The sequence below is a fragment of the Erythranthe guttata genome, chromosome 14, assembly GCF_056151865.1.
Source record: "Erythranthe guttata isolate IM_541 chromosome 14, IM_541, whole genome shotgun sequence".
Lineage (NCBI taxonomy): Eukaryota > Viridiplantae > Streptophyta > Magnoliopsida > Lamiales > Phrymaceae > Erythranthe > Erythranthe guttata.
Window position 1 is genome coordinate 8799082 of NC_142546.1, and position 22268 is coordinate 8821349.

Below are 22268 nucleotides of genomic sequence, written 5' to 3' on the forward strand. Positions count from 1 at the left end.
TTTTTTTAATATATATATATATATATATATATATATATATATATATATATATATATATATATATATATATATATATATATATATATAAAAGCTTGAGCATCGGATTTCATTTCGGGCCACTATTACCATTCGTTCCGATTGGTTGAAAGCGGCCACCTTGAGCCTTGCACCAAAAGGCAAAATCTCTCGCCCCCAGGGTCCCCCAATTCCTTGGTCCGACAAGAATTGATGGTGGAATGTAAATTATGGTAACTCAACGGAAGGTAGCGGACAAGGATTGATGGTGGAATGTAAATTATGGTAACTCAACGGAAAGTAGCGGACCGAACTTGGTGAGACAAGGATTGATGGAGGAATGTAAATTAAGGATTGATGGAGGAATGTAAATTATGGTAACTCAACGGCCCGTTAAGGTAGCAGACCCGAACCTGGTGCCCACAAGGAACCAACCCTCATTGGAGTTGAAATTCCCACACTGCGGCTGCCAGGATTCGATCCTAGGACATTGCACCAATTTACCACATCCGGAACCAGTTGAGCTACACTCTTGAGCCTGCATCGTTGAACAGTGCACCAGACCAAATTCGAAAAACCCCATATAAAATCCCTGCTATAAATAAATCATCGCCACCACAAAATCGGCGTTTCCGCCGGAATATATTCGCCGTCCGACAAATCACTTCTTCACATACTATCTAGCATTAACTAATTTCATATTTGTGGATTTAATTTTTTTGCATTAGTTGATTTTTTTCTTACAAGCATAAAACAGCTTCCCTCCCCCTAAAGAAACGGCGGGAAAAAGGAAGAGTACCGTGATGCGATCTCTTGAGTATCATAAATATTTCCTACGAAACGTAAGATCTATTCTTTAATATTTCTCTCTTCATAATAAAACCCTAGCACAATACGACTATTTAAAGAGAATAAAACCCTAGAATCCTAATCTAACTAGGAAAGATAATTACCTAGACTAATAAAATACTTAATATTTCTCCTAACCACTAACTCACGGCAATATATATTATAAATATACTAATCTACTTAATTAATAATAAAATATTAACTAAACTAATTATTAAATAATAAATTAAATAATATATCCCAACATTCCACCCCGCTTGAAATGAATCTTGTCCTCAAGGTTCGAATCAATTTGGTCCATCTCCTTTGTGTTTCCACCTATGTTTGACCTCATCGACTCGCTTCCCGATTGACCCTGAAAAACACGATGAACGACCAAACTCTTTAACACATGGCTCTTGCTGACCCCAAGAGATTCCACAGGCTACTTTTGCGAAAATACTCAATTTTTTTCCCGATAGATAAACTTTTTTAATCGTCTTTTCAGATTTTGTCTCCTCCAAACTGACCATCGGTTCTTCGTCTCCTTTCTTTTGAACACCATGGAAATCTCCCAATATCCATAGTAGCTCTTCGCTCTCCTCTCTGGTTAATTTCTCGTCTTCGTCCCACTTTATCTTAATTGACTCCGATTCTTCTTCTTTCGGCTCTTCGTCCCACTTTATCTCAGTGGAATTCGATTCTTCTTCTTCCGGCGAACTGACAAAAATCTGGGGTTCTTCGAAAAAGTCATTGTCGTCCTCTTCCTCTTCCTCCGGGAATAGGCTCGGCAGCGGCGGTGTTGATGGTAGCGGTGGCGTTGGCGGTGATGGGCGGCGGTCCCTTCGGCTTTTGTGTTGGCGTTGACGTCGTCCGTGACTTTGTTCGAGCAATTTCTGAAAGTCAATCCGTAATCTCTCTACGGATTTCTCCAATTGCTCCAACCGTCTTGTTTCTGACATCATGATTTTCACAAAGTTTTGATGTGATCTCAACTTTGCTCCAGCGTAGCTTTGATGTAATCGCTGCCTTGCTAACGAAGCGTTGGTGTTAATCGCAACTTCGCTCTGATACCAATTGATGCGATCTCTCGAGTATCATAAGATTTCTTTACGAAACGTAAGATCTATTCTTTAATATTTCTCTCTTCATAATAAAACCCTAGCACAATACGACTATTTAAAGAGAATAAAACCCTAGAATCCTAATCTAACTAGGAAAGATAATTACCTAGACTAATAAAATACTTAATATTTCTCCTAACCACTAACTCACGGCAATATATATTATAAATATACTAATCTACTTAATTAATAATAAAATATTAACTAAACTAATTATTAAATAATAAATTAAATAATATATCCCAACATACCGATGCCGGCGGCGGTGATAATCAGCATTCTCCCTCCACCATATTCGCTAGGGCTGGAAAAAAACTACCGAATACCGATTACCACGGTATACCTATCAAAAATTACCGAATAAATACCGAACTATCGGTTGCCATTACATTTGGTACGGTATTGGTACCGTACCATTAGTTTACGGTACGGTAACAGTATTGTATCTTCAATACCATGGTAATATCGTACCGTACCGCAACTTTATATTTTAAAAATTAGTTAATATAGATTTCCTTTTATATTGTTAAATAAAAAATATAGTCAACAAATAATTAAAAAAAAAAAAAACAAGAATAAAGATATGATACATCCTATATAATTATGATTTATTTTATTCTCTTCATATATTTATGCAAACTCACTATTTGCCTCTCGTTAAGTTGTTTATGTTCGCGCGCACTTCTTTAGTTCTAAAGTCCAACTAATCTTTTTTTAGTGGAATTCTTTTTGCAACAATTTTCTTCTCCCTTTCTTTCTCCCTGAGGTCCCAGCCTTTTATTTCATTTGCATTATTGCAACATATTTAATTTTTTTGTTTCTTTTACTTAAACCATGAAATTTTCTTACTCATTAGTTTCTACAAATTTTCTATAGATATATTAGTAAGCATTAGTTAACTAAAGCAAAATTTTCTACTACAGTTGTATAATGTATATTCATGTAGATTGCTTAATTGCCATATTCATTTGCTTAATTTGTTGTATTTATACATTTATTTAGTATTCATCTTAATTATGGTATTATCCGAATTCATCAACAAAATTATGCATGGTAGATTACCACGTACCGATCATACCGTACCGAAACTAGCGGTATACCGGATAACGGTATACCGCAATTGTTGGTACGGTAACGGTATAGATTTTTTCAATACCGCAAGATACGGTAGGTACACGGTATTGAACAAAATATTCGGCAACCGTACCGAAACCACCCCTAATATTCGCCGCCAATTTTCCGTTCATGGTAATTTCATTTGAAAAATGGCATTGGATAAATTGTGATATTTTCTCTACAATTAGTTTCTGCCTGTGCATTTTCTCCAGAGGCCTTTCGGGTTAGAAAATCAGGTTAGGCCAAGCTCATGAGCTATAATTCCTCAACTCGGAAATTAGATGCTACATTTGGTTATTTTCACTGGGTGGATTTGAATCGAAAATCTACACATAATCACACACACACATGTGTATGTGTGCTTAGTGGGTAGTTATTTAATCAAATCTACGGTTCAAATCAACCCGGTGTAAATAACAGGTGTAACATCTAACTCCCTCGTGCTCGTTTTAGTGTTGTTTCCTTGTCGATTCATAACAATAAGGAAATACATAGCGTACGTAATACTTGCAAAATTGGATTTATAGAAAGTTTGAAATATATTGTACATGAACCGTTTTTTTTTTCCCCGTAAAAAGGACCAAGATCTTTCGATATGTGTTTCATTATATGGAGTCCTTAGTAGCCTTTTGTGATGTTTCTCTCTCTATATATTTTCACTGGACTTGGACAATCATTTAGCTGCCGAATGCTGTCGACAAGGCTCTCGTTGTATACAATGTGCCAAAGACTATGTACGAAAAAGATCTTCGACAAATTTTCATGGATGCAGTTACCTCTCGTGCCACAAAGCAAAAACCCTTCATTCGTCAGATTGAATAATGGTTTTCGGCAATTGTCTCTCTAATGTCGACAGATATTTACTTGTTGACCTATTTTGCATTTAACATTTTTTTTTCGTGTGTGCAGATAAAAGATCTTGCAGGATGCTTCCGAAAAAGTAAAGGAAGGTGAAAAAAGTCGTCCGCGTGGTGTGGCTTTATTAGAGTTCACCGAGCATCAACATGCACTTGTGTCCCAAAGAGTTGTTAACAATAACCCTGGTTAGTGTCTCTTTATTTGATTATAGTTTTTTGAATCATGTGGTTTTACGGTTTTACCCCTTGCTTCGATCAGTGTCCTGAATTTTAATGCAGTGTGTGTAATGGTTTCACAGATACTTTTGATCCTGAACATTGACCAATCGTGGAGTTTGGTTTAGATAACGTCCAGAAACTGAAGCAACGTGCAGAAAAGCTTCAATTTCAGCATCAAGCTTTTCGCAACGATACAGAAGGTGGGTTCCCCTTTCGAACATGAATTCAAGAACTCACAATTTCAGAGACTCCATTTCATATTAGAAGCCTTTTTCCGAATAAAAAACGGAATTCAGAGAATGAACTTAGTGAAGGAACTCCAACCGAAGAAGGCCGTTTTACCTGAGAAGCATAAGGGTTTTGAAAGACGTGTTTTTCATCAGAGAAAAAGATACAGAAGTCGAAGCCAAAGGAGGTGAGAAATGAGCAAAAAAAGGCAAGTGAAGCCACTACATCAAAAGGAGGTAAAATTGATACTGTTAAGCAAGAAAAAACAAACGTAGGAGCACAAACAAAATGAAGGATGTTGCATAGTGATAAATCGGAACAATTGAAGGAAAGGGATTGATCGATACTAGTAAAGAAAATAGAGATAATCACTTGAACTAGAATAAAAGATACACAAATCAGTAAGAAGAACGATGCGGTGGGGCGCGATGTAGTGGATAAACTCAATATATTGATTGAAAAAATACAGATCAAAATTCTCGGGGGGCGACTATGTTCGTTCTGGTGACAAGAAGCAAGGCTCTAGGAGTCTTAAGAGATGGTTCGAAACATAATTCTGGTAAGTTTTTATGTTATTCTTTTTTAACCCTCCCTTTGATAGATTGAGTTATTTGTTATCAATGTATAAATTTATTTTTTATGCTTTTGGTTTAAGTTTTGGTTCTAGTCATAAAGGGGAAAATCATTTTACCCTTTGATATATCATTTTTTGTGTTTTCTTTGCTACTCATTTTCTCTTGTAGTAAAAGCAATATCTATTTTCATTGAGGTGTAGGTGTGGACAAGGTTTGCTGCGCGTGCTCTTTTTCCGTGCAATGGCTACTCTCTCTCTCTCTCTCTCTCTCTCTCTCTCTCTCTCTCTCTCTCTCTCATATATATATATATATATATATATATATATATATATATATATATATATATATATATATATATATATATGTTGGTGCACAATTTGCACCTCAAGACCAGTGGCGAGTCCAGGAATTTGTTCCAGGGTGGGCTTAAATTTTCGGGGGTTCGGGAGCAGCGCCCCCGAATTTTTTTTAGGTTTTTTTTTGACAAAATCCGAAAATTGGAAAAGAAAAAAAAAAGAAATGTAAAAAAAATTAGAGCTTTTTTTGAATTAATTTGAATTTTGGGTGGACTAATTAATAAAAATTGGGTTTTTTTTGCATTAATTTGAATTTTGGGTGAACTAATTAATAAAAATTGGGGCTTTTCTTGCATTAATTTAAATTTTGGGTGGGGTAATTAATAAAAGTTGGGTGGGCTAAATAGATATATATGTATAATATAGGGTAAAATATATAAATTGAGGAGGGGCTTGAGTCCACCCTTGCCCAAGGGTGGACTCGCCCCTGCTCAAGACATCCTTCCAAATCCAACTCCTTCATTCGTTGGAGAGTACGCCCATTGTCGGTAGACGAACTAATCGACCGTAAAAAGATAAAATAAGAGAAAAGGAGAATTCAGAAAATGAGGGTATTACAGATGTTAAATCGTAACCCGGTAGGGTTAGATTTGATACATTCATCTATACAGAGAATCATATATTGGATATTTGCTAATTTAAAACCTTTTTATTCGTCCGAGATTTACGTCAACCAATTATCGATCTTAATTTAAACACTTACCACATACGTTTATGGCAATTATCCTCGAATCTTCTTCGCACAACAACTGTCTTCAAGCTCGCCACCTACCCCTCGTTTTGTCCTAATAAACTTTTACCAACGTGGGCAATCTGACATCTTCACTTAAGCCCACTTCGATTCCACCAATTACTGTAACTTGGTCTAACGGGTCGTGGCCTATCTTGGTTTTGCACTTAGCTCTTATTATTCATTGGGCCTTGGCCCACTAGTCTTCAATATCGGGAGTTCGGACGAATGGTACCGAACCGATCTCCATCAATACATATGAAACGGAATAACCATATAATGACATATAAAAGCTTATCCGGTAGGGATGGCAATGGGGCGGGTATGGGGCGGGTTTTGCAATCCCCATCCCCGCCCCGCTATGAAAATCCCCATCCCCATCCCCGTAAAAAATCCCCACGGGTATTAAAAGAATCCCCATACCCGCCCCATAAAATCCCCACGGGTATCGGGGCGGGTAAAAATCCCCGTCTATTTTATTTTTCTTTTTTTTTAATAAATAAATATGCAATTTAATGATTTATTTCAACAAATAAATCAATATTTAATTATAATACTAATATTTAATTATATAATGGAAACCTAAAAATCCCCATTTTAACTAATATTTAATATATTCCTACTATTTAATTATTTATATTTAATATAATAATTAAAAAATATATATTATATATATATAAATAATGCGGGGCGGGTACGGGGACGGGTACGGGGCGGGTCTACGGGACGGGTATAGGCAAACCCATCCCCGTACCCGTACCCGGTCAAAAAAAAAATTCAATCCCCATACCCGCCCCATTTTTTTTCGGGGCGGGTAATACCCGAAAATTTCGGGGCGGGGCGGGGCGGGGATCCGTCGGGGCGGGTCAAATTGCCATCCCTATTATCCGGTTGCCCATTTTGGTAGGGTAGCTGCATAATTCAATGAAAGAAGTAGTATAGATTTGGATGGATAATGAAGAAATGCATCATCACTATCCAATATACTAAGGTTGAAAACACATGACATGTTTCTTTATTTTGTCTACTATATATATATTTTCTTGGGTAAATTACAAACACCCCCATGAGGTATGGTCAATTTACAAAAAAATCCCTCTTGTTTGGATAATTACATTTACCCCTCAACTATGATTTTTTCTTACATCTCCACCCTTATGGTGTCAAATTCAACATAATCATCTAGATTTCGTGGAATGTGCTCTAGTTTGTACTCGATTTGTATAAAAATACAATATCTGATGCATAACCACAATCTGATATATACAAGCCAAAAAACACATATTATGATCATCTTGCTTCAAAATGTGGAGTTCGAATGGGATAAAAATGGTACAAAAGTGATAATATTTCATATAATCTCGAAGATTCCACTAAATTTGAAACCGCAAGGGTGGACATGTAAAAAGATTTATAGTTGAGGAGTAGTTGTAATTACCCAAACTAGAGGGGGATTTTTGTAATTTAACCATACATCAGGGGTTGTAATTTATCCTATTTTCTTTAAAGATAAGAAGTCCATTCCGATTCCTATCTATAACAGATCTATTAAGTACACTCATCTCAAAATTGGGTAATGGTCTCCCACCTCAAAATTGATATATCTTAGGGTTACTTTTCAGAATTAAATACATGAATAAATGCATATTTTTTTTACATGGATATAATAAATTCTCTCTCTCTCTCTTGATTTGGTAATTGATATAGGTCCTTTGCGGAAATTAGATGCTACGTATGATTATTTAAACATGATGAATTTAAACCGTGGAACTACATATAATTAATTATACACGCACGCACCAACTCATGTGAATATTTGCTTAGTAAATAGTTATTTAATTAAATTTACAGTTAAAATTCACCCAATGTTAATAACCATTAATCAGGTATAGCATCCAACTGTGGGATACTCGGTGAGGAATAAATATGGGTTACATTTCGATGCAGAAGTATTTAATGCACAAGTGCGCATTCACGGTATTTTGTTGCACTAATATTAAATATTAGGCATGGGGAAACAAATGACAATATATATGAGATGTCACGGATTTTGGAATTGTTATTATCAATTTATCAATAATCCAACCGACAATTATTGTTTCACTAGTGTGGACAAAAAGCTAATAGGTTGAAGGGGACTTGTCAAAATAGCTTCTCACATGGGGCATCTTTCTTCATATTACATAATCTATTTATATTTTAAATATATATTTTTAAATTTTTAATATGTAAAATATATGTATTGAATTTTGTTTTGGGGAACTTTTATTAATTAATGTCATTTTCAAAGGGTGGTTACAACTAAATATGGCCACGAAAGTAATTAGGGAGTTAGATAATTTCAATCACTTTAAAGATGAGATGTTGCAACTAACACATTGTCATGAAAAATAAGTGAGGCTATAGAGATGTGTTGAATGGGGGGTCCTCATGATTTGTGAATTAATATAATAATCATCATAATCACCACATTATCTCTCAATAATCATCATCACATTTATTTATCTGTCCTTTAGCTTTTTCAGTGCAGCTTGCATCTCTAGTGTATAATTTATTGTAGCAGAGAAAACAGATTGACTCATCAGTAAGTGTCAAATTCGAACCTGTTTAGCACAATCCAAAATCGGTGTCACATGGAAAAGAAAGAGTTGCTATGAATATAAATATATATTGAAATGCATTACGTAATTGAATTTTGTTTGATATTTCGTTGGTTTAATAATTATTTCAGCCTATTTAAAATTTGAAACAAAACCCAAATGGGTAATAAAGAATTATTACCATTGTCTCACACAACAAGAGAAACACTTGACAAAAAATTCAAAACACACACTTTTCTAACACACTCACCTAAAAGCACAAACTTCCCTAATGCATGAAAGTGATTTTATTTTGTCACTTCCTACTTTATTCTAACACATTATCATGTGTTAGATTGTCATAAAAGTTCCTCAGATTTGGTGAAAATGAATAGTTGTCCTCCAGCTCCACTCTTCTTTAAAAAATTACATTTTTTTTTTTAATTTAATAATCCCTTTTAACTTCTACTAAATAGCTTTGTTTACTTTGTTTTCTTCCCAAGTATAATCCTCATTACAAGCTGTATATATGTATATAAATTTCAATTAAAGAAATTGAAAAATTGAAAAAAAGAAAAAAATAAAAAATAAAAAATAAAAGCAGCAAATTACTGTGTGCTGCAAAAATAGTAGAAGCAGACAGACAAAAGGGTACCCAAAAATAAAAATAAAATAAATAAATATACAACAAAATCAGGGCTCACTAGAATCCATGATTTGACATGAATTTAATTAAACACCATCATATCCAAAAATAAAAATAAAAAATAAAATAAACACACACACACACACACTATTAAATTGTTGAACTGATCAGTGTTGAAATGTTGTCTTTAGTAAATGTCCAAAAATTGTTTAAAGCCTCTCTGTCAGAGTGAATCTCCACATTCTCATTGTATAAAAATCCAACCTTTACTCTCTCTCCCTCTTCCTCTCTTTCTCTCTCTAGAAAGAAAGAAAGAAAGGAAGAAGAAAATGGAAGCCAAGTGTTTTGTGCTATGTGTTACATTGTTAAGTTTATTATTTCTTCAGCTCTCACATTGCAGTGTGACCTATGATAGAAAAGCTCTTGTAATCAATGGCCAAAGAAAGATTCTTTTTTCTGGCTCCATTCATTATCCACGAAGCTCACCTGATGTAAGTTAAACAAAACCCCCAAATTCTTTTTTTTTAAATTAATTAATTTATTTATTTATTTAAATTAAAGATAATATTTTCAAGAAATGCAGATGTGGGAGGGGCTTATACAAAAAGCTAAAGATGGAGGGTTAGATGCTATTGATACTTATGTGTTTTGGGACCTTCATGAACCTTCACCTGGAAATGTACTTTCTTTTTTTCATTTATTTATTTAATTATTTTCTTGAATCCTTAAAATATGTTCAATTTTGGTGTTTTTTTTTAATTTTTTTTCTCAGTATAATTTTGAGGGAAGATGTGATTTAATAAGGTTCATAAAGTTGGTTCATGAAGCAGGGCTGTATCTGCATCTTCGTATTGGGCCTTATATTTGTGCTGAATGGAATTTTGGGTAATTAATTTTCTAAAATTAAATTAATTACTAAATATAAAAAAATATATATATTTTTTAATATTTGCTATAATTTTGCTGTATATTGAATTTCAGAGGGTTCCCTGTTTGGTTGAAGTATGTTCCTGGCATTAGCTTCAGAACTGACAATGAACCTTTCAAGTGTGTGTGTGTGTGTGTGTGTGTGTGTGTGTGTGTGTGTGTGTGTGTGTGAATTTTCTATTTTTTATTTTTTTAATTTTTTAATTTTTTAATTTTTTAATTTTTTAATTTTAAGTTTTTAATTTTTTTTGTTGATTTTTTAATTTTGTTATTTAAAGATGGCAATGCAAAGATTTACCGAGAAAATAGTCGAAATGATGAAGAATGAGAGATTGTTCCAATCTCAAGGTGGTCCAATTATTCTCTCACAGGTTAGACACATTCTTTCTTTAAGGCCTTGTTTGGTCGAAAATATTCCGTCCCCGGAAAATTTCCTCTTATCAGCCCTTTTTCTCCGCTTATCACATTAGCAACCAAACGAGGCCTTAATAGAGTTCAAAGGAAAAAGAAATTATATTCAATTATGAAAAATGATTGTTGTACTAATGTAGATCGAAAACGAGTACGGTTTGGAAAGCAAGAGCTTCGGTTCAGCCGGTCATTCTTATATGTCTTGGGCTGCAAAAATGGCTGTGGAATTAGATACCGGTGTGCCTTGGGTTATGTGTAAGGAAGACGATGCCCCCGATCCAGTGGTAATTTATATTTTTATTTTATTTTATTTTATTTTATAGATTACGAAAGAATAAATTATTCTATTTTTCCTATTTTCTTGCATTTTACCATAGTCGATTTTCTCATGTGGCAGATTAATACATGCAACGGCTTTTATTGTGATTATTTTTCTCCGAACAAACCTTACAAGCCGGCTATATGGACCGAGGCTTGGACTGGCTGGTACCATATTTTTTTTTGTATTTATTTATTTTTTTAATGAAAAAAAATATACGTGCGACGAATTTTTTGTTTACGATTTTCGTGTGAAGGTTTGAGGAGTTTGGTGGGCCGATACATCATCGTCCGGTTGAAGATTTGGCGTTTGCAGTTGCTAGGTTCATTCAGAAAGGTGGCTCCTTTGTAAACTACTACATGGTAAAATAAAATTTTGTATTTGCAATAAAATTGATAGATTTCGAATATGTTAATTTTTTTTAAGGTTTTATTCGATTTTGGGCAAAAATCGTGAATATTTGATTTAATTAAAAAAAATATTAATAAATTAACTACCTAGTAGTTCAAATATTTAAGGTGGTTAAATAAATAAATGAATCATTTTTGTCATATATAATCAATTCATCGGAGATTTAAGCCGGACGTATACAATTTTATACCTACATATACTTGCAATTTAAAAAAAAAAAAAAAATTTTAATTAGTACCATGGAGGAACAAATTTTGGAAGAACTGCTGGAGGTCCTTTTATTACCACCAGCTACGACTACGATGCTCCTATCGATGAATACGGTAAGAAACATAAGAATATTATTAAGATAAATCAATTTTGACAAATTTAATATTTTATCTATTTAATTAAATTGCAGGCTTATTAAGACAGCCAAAATACAATCATCTAAAGGAACTTCATAATGCAATAAAATTATGCGAGCCTGCTTTGATCGCCGCTGATCCTAAAGTTACTGCTTTAGGAAACTACGAACAGGTATTTACTGGCAAGGGTATTTTAGTCATCTATATATATATTATGCTAAAATTCCTTCCATATATTTGAAAATTGTGTGGTGACAAAATGAATCTTTTTCTCTCTCTCTTTTTTTTTTTTTTTTTTTTTTTTTTTTTTTTTATCATTCTTCTGAAAAATCGAATGGCTCGGTGTTTATATTTTCGTTTCGGCTTTTGACGTAGGCGCATGTGTATTCTTCAAAACCGGGACAATGTGCAGCGTTTTTATCGAATTACCATTGGGATAAAAGTGCAAGGGTGACATTTAATAATATGCACTACGATCTGCCTCCTTGGTCAATTACCATACTCCCCGATTGCAAAAATGCCGTTTATAATACTGCAACGGTAAGTTGCCATATAATATTTCATTTTTTTATTAATATTTTGCTTTTTAAGTTAGCGATTTCCCTTAGTTCTTCGTTTACATTGAATCCCTTTTTTACGAGGTGAAATGCATCGAATAGGGTCTCGTTATAAATTTAGACGTAAACACACACACTCAAACAGTGTTGGAGCTAGCCAGAAGAGGGCCATGGGGGCCGTGGCCCCCATCCATTCTAAAAACTATAGTATTTTATATAAATCCTTATTATTTTTCGAATAATGTAGTATCATCGCTTCCCTTAGACTAGATAACTTTTAATGCATATTTGGCCTCTAGAAAAAATTCCGTGCACGCATACATGTAAATATATATGTCAAATGTGTAGGAAATATTTACAAGGTTTAGGGGTTCGATTTTTCGCGAAAGGTTTTATTGTGAAAAGAGAGAAAAACGGGGCTCAATTTAAGTTCTTTGATTTTAGGGCAAATTACGGCCACCCTCTTGAGGTAAGGTCAAATAACGAAAAAACCTCTCATGTTTGAGTAATTACAACCACCCTCCTCAACTATGTATTATCTTACGAAAAAACCCCTCATTCAACAGTAAATCTGACACCGTAAGGGTGGACGTGTAAGGCAATACATAGTTGAGGGGTGGTTCTAATTACTCAAACAAGAGGGGTTTTTTCGTAATTCGACCATACCTAGGGGGTGGCCGTAATTTACCCTTGATTTTATTGGTCTTACAAAATCGATTCTTTTTGGACCGTATATAGGTTAGATCGAAGACAACATTGCCACAAATGTTGCCTACAAATGCAAGAATGCTATCGTGGGAAACATTCAATGAAGACATTTCGTCGAATGATGTCGACGCAAAAATTACGGTTGTTGGTCTTTTGGAGCAATTAAACGTCACTAGAGATGCTACCGATTACCTTTGGTACATGACCAGGTAAATTAAAAAAAAAAAAAGACACAATTTTAATTAAAGGGATTAATATATATATTTTTTCATGCAATTAACAAATTTAATTTTTCGGGCAGCGTCGAGATTAGTTCAACGGAATCTTTTCTACGTGGAGGATCGAGTCCAATTCTCAGTGTGGATTCAGCAGGCCATGTATTGCATGTATTTGTCAATGGACAACTATCAGGTAAAACATGCACGCATGTTTTTCTTTTGTTTACGGAGTTATATATATATATATATATATATATATATATATATATATATATATATATAATGACGTGATGAAATGTATCGTTAATACAGGATCATCGTTTGGGAGTCAAGAAAACAGAAAACTCACCTTCGCAAAAGCTGTCAACTTACATGCTGGAATAAACGGCATCGCTCTACTCAGTGTAGCTGTTGGATTGCCGGTTAGTTACTACCGGATTTTCCATCTTTCATTTACAATATTTAATTATATATATATACTTTAAAACTATATAATAATATAATTTATTTATAATTTTCAAGAACAACGGCCACCGTTTCGAAACATGGAGCACCGGAGTAGTGGGGCCCGTTGTTGTACATGGCCTAGACCACGGACCAAGAGACTTGTCCCGCCAAAAATGGTCATACAAGGTTTTTTTTTTCTTTTATTTATTTATTTATTTATTTATTTATTTATTTTTTCTTGTTATTTTTATAAATACTACTCCCTCTGTTCCATAATAACTGTCTCTTTTTAAAAATATTTTTGTTCCATATTATCTGTCACTTTAGATTTCCAATACTGCATTAAATGCATTTTTCCTGTTTTAACCTTATTAATGAAACTCTATTCATTAATTTTCTTTTGTAAAACATTAAATAATAAAGGTTATTTTAGTCATTTTTATATGATTTTTCTAAAATCAAGATATATTTATTGAGTTTGTTAATCTTTGTGAAAAGTGAAAAGTGACAATTATTTAGGAACGGAGGGAGTATTGAAATTTGGATAAAACATGACATTTTTTTTTCCAGGTCGGGTTGAAAGGGGAAGCGATGAACTTAGCTTCACCGAGTAAAATTTCCTCTATTGATTGGTTAAAAGAGTCATTTGTAGCAAACGAGCACCGGCCACTTACGTGGTACAAGGTAACCAATATTAACAATGTTTTACGCACTATTGTATTTTTCCTCGATCCAATCACACCTTAAATGCCTAGAGCGAAAAACTTCATTGCATTTATAATTTATTTTCAATTTTCTTGATGCTTCACCGATAGGCTTACTTCAATGCACCACGAGGAAACGAGCCTTTAGCCTTGGACTTAGGTAGCATGGGCAAAGGCCAAGTGTGGATCAACGGCCAAAGTATCGGAAGATATTGGACTGCTTATGCTAAAGGCCAATGCAACACGTGTAGCTATGCCGGCACATTTCGTCAGGCAAAATGCCAATACGGCTGTGGAAAACCGACTCAAAGATGGTATAAACCCCCCCCCCCCCCCCCCCCCACCCCCCCACACACACACATATATGTATGTATATAGGCAGTGTTAGAGCCAGAATTTTGTCTTTAGGAGACAAATCTTCTTACAATTTCTAGGGTTTTGATAAGTGGTGGGGGCCATTGCCCCCTAGTGGCAGTATGCTGGTTCCGCCACTGTATATAAAATTTTAGGTTTTTGAGAAGTGGTGGGGGCCGTTGCCCCCCCACCACCCGTCCGGCTCAGCCAATGCATATAAATTCTATAGGTTTTTGAGAATTGGTGGGGGCCGTTGCCCCCCTTTGACAGTATGCTGGGTATGCTGGCTCTGCCACTGTATGTAGGAGTTTTTGACCGAATTTATTCTAACGAATGAACAGTTAATTACATTATTAATTATTATTTTTGTGAGTTTATTAATTTCATTTGTTTTCTTGAATTGGTTTCTCAGGTATCACGTTCCTCGGTCATGGTTGAAGCCTGTGCGGAATTTGGTAGTAGTGTTCGAGGAAATCGGCGGTGATGCTTCGAAAATTGCTCTTGTTCAAAGATCAGTCACATATGTATAGAGATGAAGAGAGGGGCATACTGGTAAATTAGGGTTTCATTGTAAGTTTTTTATAGTGTGGAAAAAAAGAGGAGGTATATCATTTGTACTCCATTCTTTGTAAATTATGTGGAACATTGAATTAAAATACACTTTGTTTCATAAGGAAAAAAAGTATATATAAAAGGTTCATTAATGGAGGTTTAGATGTACATTAATTATGAGCTTCAGATGCATAAATTAATGGAGTTTGAATGATTTACAGTAGAACCTCGATAAATTAATATTCAATGAATTAATAACATCGCTTAAATAATGGTTTATTTTAGTCCCGACTGGGTAAAACGTGTATATGTTGTGCCCTGCATCTGGTTGCCTGGGGGAAGTCTGTCTACTTCAAAAATTAATTATTAAAAAATATATATATTAGATAAATTTAATTAATTTTTTTTATTAAATATGAGATTAAGTCGATATTATTTAATTATAGAGGGGCTCTTTGTGTAATATAGATTACTATAAATAAGATATATAATACTTTCTATTTTAACTCAAGGATATTTTGTGTTTTAATATATTTTTAAATTTTAATTATAAATGAGGTATTTAACGGAACAAAATATGGAGAAACGGAGGCCGTTCCCGTTGACGACTACACGAAGTCTTCATGTTTGTTAATACAAAACCACAACCGTTAATTGATTTCAGGTTCATGTTTAAAATCTGATTTCTGTCCTAATTTTGCCCTCAATCTTCATCATAATTTCACATTTACCCTTCATCGCAATCCATCATCAAACGCACTGAATCAACCAGCACCGTTGGATCAACTTACGGAGTACCATCTGGGGGCGTACCTGGACCGCCGGAGCACCTGAGCTTTTCTCGGTGTAGAATTTGGGAAAGAAGAAAAGGAAATTACACTTAAAACCCCCTCTCTCTCTCTCTCTAGAATCTTCGCTACATGCACTCCTTCTCCCCGACAGCAGTCCTCCTCCTCCTCCGCCGCCGTACAGCTCATGGCTAAGCCCAAAATCGGCCGCCGCACCCTAGATTCCTACGCCGTCAAGCACATCAGCAAAACAATCCGCCGTGAGTTTCGCGAATTCGTAAATCTCTCGTCGCAAATTGAAAGCTTGCTTTTTAAATCTGTTTGTTTGAGTTCGTCTGCTCACGAATTCGAGGTCAATTGAATTTTGTTTTTTGTTAATTTGTGCAGCGGGCGATTGCGTTTTGATGAGGGCGTCGGACTCGTCAAATCCGTCCTACGTGGCGCGCGTGGAGAAGATCGAGGCGGACGGCCGCGGAGCGAACGTGAGGTTCCACGTCAGATGGTACTACCGGCCGGAGGAATCGATCGGAGGTCGGCGGCAGTTCCACGGCTCGAAGGAGCTTTTTCTCTCCGACCACTTCGATATTCAGAGCGCCGACACTATTGAGGGCAAGTGTACAGTGCACAGCTTCAAGAGCTACACTAAGCTCGATGCTGTTGGGAACGAAGACTTCTTCTGTCGATTCGAGTACAATTCAACCACCGGTGCTTTCAACCCAGACAGAGTCGCCGTGTAAGTTTAATCTGTAGTTTTTTTTTTTAATTTTTTTTTTGGGTTAAATTGTTTAATTTGTTGAATTAATGGTTTGATTTTCTTACACTTAGTTTCTGAATTGTTGAAGTTATTGGAGTTTCATTTGACTGAAGGTTGAAACAAAACAGCCACTTGGTTTTGGTTTCTAATTTCTATGATCAATTCATGCTATGGTAATGAGTTGCTGGTGTTCAAACAATGCAGTAGTTTCGGTTAATGAAATGGCTTTTGTATACGCAATTAATACAACTTTATCATACTACAATTGGTTTATTCTATGCTACACCGGGTAGATCTTTACCATTCATATACACAAACACCCACACACCCACATTGGTGTGTGTAGATCAACGGTAAAAAATTCCCGGTGTAGTCTTCAACGGGCGTGGCATAGAAATAATCGACTACAAATAACAGCTGTATTTATAGTAGAACATCGTAACATTCATCACATTTCTATCTTACGAGATCAAAAGACAAATAATCATAAGATTGTTTCATCGTGTTAATTTTCGAATTAGTTCTTGCTTTTAAGTGTCTTCTGTTAGATGCGTTTTTCAATAAAGTTTTTCTTGCTCGTTTTGCTTTGGCAGGTACTGTAAATGTGAGATGCCTTATAACCCCGACGATCTTATGGTTCAGTGTGAAGAATGCAGTGATTGGTGAGTTTATTATGTTCCTCTGGACCATTTTCTCAGTTGATTGTTTCGAAGGAATTTATTTTCTGCTTAACTGCCAATTTCATGCTTTGCTTCTTAAATTCTATACAATCATGTTACGAAAAGGCAAAATTACTTGTTCGTGAGGTTAGATTATTTTGGAAAATGAAGCCACTTCATGACTGTGTGCTGAGGACATCTATATATCTATATGTCAGGCTAATTCGGAAATACAATTCGAAATACACAGTTTTTTGGAAGCTAAAAGTGTTTCTGAAGTTGTATGAGCGAGAATTTATATGTGTACTACTATTCATTAAGTGTGCATATATCAACGAAATTGATTTTAGTGTTATTTCCGTTGAAAAATATGTTGCTGGAAACTCGAGATAAGAGCAAGTTTGAGCTGCCCGCAAAACAAAAAATCGTACTTAAGTCGTGCCAAACTTGAGCAAGAACCGGGATATATTTTTTTTTGGTAATAACTATTAAAATAATGTGGTTACGTAGAATGCTGATATAAATAGCGTTAAAACCTTATCATTGCCCAAATATACCTAGCTATTATCCTCCTGACTCTCATTGAAAGATGTAAAACTCAAGTTAAGTGAACTCTTATCTGATTGCGTAGAGCTAGTTATTGCATTTCCTGCTTTACTATCTTGAGAAATATTTAAATTGGCCAGCTCCATAAATGTAGCGTTTCCATGGCTGTACTGTCATTTTTCTCAAATGTGCTAATAAATTGTGGGTCGAGCTCCTTCAATATATCCTGTTGCCTCTTAATTTTATTATGCCTTTTAAGAAAATGACTGCAAATGTATTCGTTGTTCATGACACAATAAAATTAGAACAAATAGATTTTGCCTGCTTTTTCATTAAGAAAAAAATAGGCAAAAGTGATTACTAACTATCTCGGGAGAGAAATTTCATAAAGTCCTACTGTACGGTACCATGAAACATATAAACGGAGATTTCACATCTCGATATAGTGTGATCTTAAGTTGCACTTTTTCAGTGTTGGAGTAAACAATTCGATCCCCCTCTTCGCGTAATTTATAGCACAATGAACTTAGTAGTAGTTTGCTAACTGTAATAGTAGTTTCGAGTAAATAGGTTATCAATGAAACACTGCAAACTCCCGGCATTTGTTACCAGTTAGAATTGGGACCGTAACTATTTATGTTGTTGGACACTTGTCGACACTCAGTGAGTCATTTTCGTAAATTTCAAAAAATTCGATAGCAAACTATCCAAATATAGTTTTGTTGCTTCCGTAAATTCTTGACATGGTAAGACAATGTCATAGATAATAGCAATATTTACATGAATATATCTGTATGATAATATATACTTTCGGGAGTGGCATTGAAAATATATGCTTTCGATTATTGACTCAGGTTTCATCCAACTTGTATAGACATGACACCAGAAGAAGCCAGAAAAGTCGAACACTTTTACTGCTATAATTGTTCCACCGAAGATCAGAAGAAATTGCCCACTTCTCACGCCGACATGAAGGTAAAAAATTCAATATAATCACTCCTAATTATCTAATATATTTTTCCGCTCATGTAACACGTATGCTGCGATAATTGGGTATTATATCGGCAATATTATCAGTTACATGGGCTTTTTCAGGTGGAAACAAAACGTCGTCGAAGGTGATACGTATGGTATTTCATATTTGGGCAGTGACGAAAAGTTGTTAGGTGATGTAAGAAGGGGAACTATATAAGTTAACCTTGTTTCCTCGGATATGTGTATGTATGTTTGTTTGTTTATGTCTGTAATTATTTTGATGTAGATTTGCCTTTTTCTTTCTACTTTAAGGGCTCTTCTTCTTCTTCTTCTTGTCTCTTGTAATCTTGTTGTATTATCCAACTAATTCTCAACTTAAATTAAGGGGTGACGTCAGATGAAAATCTCAGTGTGTGTGTATGTTTGTTTGGTGTCTTTTTGTTATATTATATATTTATATGTCTCCTTACATCATTCTTTTGTATTAATTTTAGTTCCATGGGTTTTTTTAGTTTGAAATTTGAAAGGATGACAATATTTATTAGGCTGGGCTATATGCAAGACTAATTCCATTTGTGCAAGACCAAATTAAAATTTTTAATGTATAAATACTATAATACCCTTACTTGTTACAAAAAATAGAAAATTCCAAATGTGCAATACAAAAACTCAAAAACACAAAAAATCCTATCACAAAACCACAAGATCAACTCTCATCTTCTCCACCTTCCAAAATTCACAAAACCTTTCTCCTTCCTCCTCCATGAACCCACAAAACATAAACATTCAAAATCATCAAAACTCAACAAATCTTACAAACATGGCAAGTATGGAGTCAGAAGACATCAAATTAGAACATTCTACGGTGGAAGAATCCAAGAAGATATGTATTTATGTGTTCTTAAGCTAGAATATCGTTTTTCCAAAAAAAATCCCGCGCAGACGCAGTCGACATGTACATGTCGAATTTTATAGTTAAAAATCGACATCGAGATGTCGATTTTGGAGTACAAAATCGACACCTTAGTGTCAAAATTTAACTGATAGTTAATTAGTCCAAATATACTAAATTTCGACATTAAGGTGTCGAATTTATGGACATATATTCGATACCTTGATGTCGAAATTTAGTTGTTTCATTTTAGTTTTTTTTAAATCCCGCACAGACGCAGTCGACATGTACATGCCGAATTTTATAGGTAAAAATCGACATTGGGATGTCGATTTTGGAGTACAAAATCGACACCTTAGGGTCGAAATTTAACTGTTAGCAAATTAATCCAAATATACTAAATTTCGACATTAAGGTGTCGAATTAATGGACATATATTCGACACCTTAATATCGAAATTTAATTGTTTCATATTTTTTTAATTTTCTATTTTCCAATTAATTTTTATTTCAATATTCATTTGTTTTTTATAGGAAAAGGCGAATGCGAAGACGCAATTTATTGTTCAAATTCATCCAAGGTTTCAAAAATATGTATAAGACATCAAGAACGTCGCATCAAGAGCGGTCTGCGGCGGAGCTTTGGCCGCAGAGCTTGGGCGTGGGGGGGGGGGGGGGGGGGGGGTGGTTTAATTTCACGTTTTCTTTGTTTTCTTCTTTTTCGTTTTTTTTTCATTATTTGTTATTTGGTCTTGGCATGAGCAAACAAAAACCAATTTAATTTATGGGTATATTTGTCATTTCATCTTAATAAAATGGAATCTTTTGAAATCTTTCATTAATTTGGTCTTACACAAATGGAATTAGTATCGGAATTAGCTTTTTTGGAGAAAAAAAATTGATTTTTTTTTTTTGGACGCGACAAACCGATTCGGAATTAGTTTTTTTGGAGAAAAAAAATCGATTTTTTTTGGACGTGACAAACTGATTCCAGTTATGTTCCAAAAATATTGGAAAAATCGAAAATTGGAATAAACTAACTCGTTCTAATAACGTAAAATTTTCGGATTCCAACTCTGATAAAAAAAAAAAAAAATGGGATTAGAATCGAAAAAATATTGTTCCAAAATCGATGAATTTCGGATTAAAATAAGAAATTGCCATTCCAATTTTCACCAAAACCAAAATGGATTTCCGTTGCCGGGACTTGAACCCGGGTCTCTCGGGTGAGAGCCGAGTATCCTGACCAACTAGACTACAACGGATTTTTGATAAGTTTGTACAATGTTTCATTAATAATACTCACAAGGTTGAGCCCAAAATGATATTTGTACTGTGAAAAATGTCAACAGTGGGCCCGGGCCAAATTTAATTGCCCCTACTCAAACTGGTAATACGTACGAATATCATCTCACTGTGACATTTACCAAAATTGTAACAAAATAGCTGGCAGTAATTACAAGTAATCACTAAATAACTCGCTATTTTAGTGTCAATCTGAAGAGATGTCTGTGTAATTTTTTTTCAAACTCGAAATGGTTTATCTGTAATTATATTCAAGTTTGGGGAGATAGTCAGAACTCAGATAGATATACTTTATTCTAAAAAATAATTACTTTCCTGAAACGTCGCCGTTTTGTCCAAGAAAAGGGCAATAGCACACTAATTGCATGAACTTTAAGGAAGAACCCCAAGACTTTCCCACCTTCTTTCCATTTTAGCTTACATTACTCAATACTTTATTTTATTTCCTAACTCATCAATTATTTCAGCAATACATTTCATGTGTTCACACTATTTTATCAATATTTGGAGTTTTTATTTTTAATGTTTGCAATACTAATTTTTCAATTTTTACTGCATTAAAAATAAGTAATTTTAACCTGTAATTCGAGAAGTTAACAGCGCTTTTGTAACTAACTAGAAATCTGAGAATTAAAGTTTATTTGCAACGCATCAACTTCTATATTAGATATTTATGTTTTTTGTCCCTATTTACAAACACTACCAACTTTTAAAAATAAATAATTATTTCTAGTTTTACCTCATAATCACCGACTTTAACTCTTACAATTTTTTTTGCAAACACCACCTTAATTTTTGAAATATATTAACCATAGTTCGTATTTAGTTTTGGGGAAGAAAAATCAAAATTGAGAAAAATGCAAAATGAAATTAATGTATCATTGAAATTTTAAAATGATGAATAATTAAAAACAAAAGGGTTTTATTATAAGACAATAAATATTAAATACTTTAGTACTTGAGGGAGTATATAAATTTAATCTCTTACTTTACTTATTTATTTTAAATTATATGATTTATTCCGGCATATAAAGTACAATCCATTTATAAACTAAAAAAGGAATATAGTTTAGGGTAATTTATGGCCACCTGAGAGTTTGGGTAATTACAACAACCCTTCAA

At 34.3% G+C, this 22268-nt stretch overlaps 2 protein-coding genes, 1 long non-coding RNA gene and 1 other non-coding gene across 4 annotated transcripts; 3 read left to right on the forward strand and 1 right to left on the reverse strand.

Moving 5' to 3' along the window:
- Nucleotides 1–4806: 4806 nt before the first annotated feature.
- LOC148765121 (uncharacterized) lies at nt 4807–5271 on the forward strand. The gene is made up of 2 exons (XR_016029922.1): nt 4807–4946; nt 5163–5271. It is a non-coding gene; the product is annotated as an uncharacterized LOC148765121 (long non-coding RNA).
- Nucleotides 5272–9461: 4190 nt separating this feature from the next.
- LOC105952041 (beta-galactosidase 5) lies at nt 9462–15384 on the forward strand. The gene is made up of 18 exons (XM_088814484.1): nt 9462–9764; nt 9857–9952; nt 10046–10158; nt 10255–10318; nt 10476–10571; nt 10752–10895; nt 11009–11097; nt 11187–11292; nt 11577–11664; nt 11742–11860; nt 12064–12228; nt 12984–13162; nt 13255–13364; nt 13484–13593; nt 13694–13804; nt 14189–14302; nt 14434–14636; nt 15089–15384. Exons 1-18 carry the CDS (start codon nt 9468–9470, stop codon nt 15204–15206), a joined length of 2322 nt encoding a protein of 773 aa, XP_088670610.1. The 5' UTR covers nt 9462–9467; the 3' UTR covers nt 15207–15384.
- Nucleotides 15385–15880: 496 nt separating this feature from the next.
- On the forward strand, nt 15881–19354 carry LOC105952042 (chromatin remodeling protein SHL). The gene is made up of 5 exons (XM_012975546.2): nt 15881–16276; nt 16404–16749; nt 17364–17432; nt 18830–18950; nt 19071–19354. Exons 1-5 carry the CDS (start codon nt 16204–16206, stop codon nt 19095–19097), a joined length of 636 nt encoding a protein of 211 aa, XP_012831000.2. The 5' UTR covers nt 15881–16203; the 3' UTR covers nt 19098–19354.
- Nucleotides 19355–21033: 1679 nt separating this feature from the next.
- TRNAE-CUC (transfer RNA glutamic acid (anticodon CUC)) lies at nt 21034–21106 on the reverse strand. Its single transcript has one exon. It is a non-coding gene; the product is annotated as a tRNA-Glu (tRNA).
- Between the last annotated feature and the right edge of the window lie 1162 nt (nt 21107–22268).

What these genes read in the sequence shown, in the direction of transcription:
- LOC105952041 (XM_088814484.1), top strand. Translation starts at nt 9,468, where the DNA reads ATGTCCAAAAATTGTTTAAAGCCTCTCTGTCAGAGTGAATCTCCACAT. An exon ending in TGCTCCTATCGATGAATACG is followed by an intron (nt 11,665 to 11,741) that starts GTAAGAAACATA and finishes ATTAAATTGCAG; the next exon opens with GCTTATTAAGACAGCCAAAA. An exon ending in GTGTAGCTGTTGGATTGCCG is followed by an intron (nt 13,594 to 13,693) that starts GTTAGTTACTAC and finishes ATAATTTTCAAG; the next exon opens with AACAACGGCCACCGTTTCGA.
- LOC105952042 (XM_012975546.2), top strand. Translation starts at nt 16,204, where the DNA reads ATGGCTAAGCCCAAAATCGGCCGCCGCACCCTAGATTCCTACGCCGTC. An exon ending in CATCAGCAAAACAATCCGCC is followed by an intron (nt 16,277 to 16,403) that starts GTGAGTTTCGCG and finishes TAATTTGTGCAG; the next exon opens with CGGGCGATTGCGTTTTGATG. An exon ending in CTTCTCACGCCGACATGAAG is followed by an intron (nt 18,951 to 19,070) that starts GTAAAAAATTCA and finishes GGGCTTTTTCAG; the next exon opens with GTGGAAACAAAACGTCGTCG.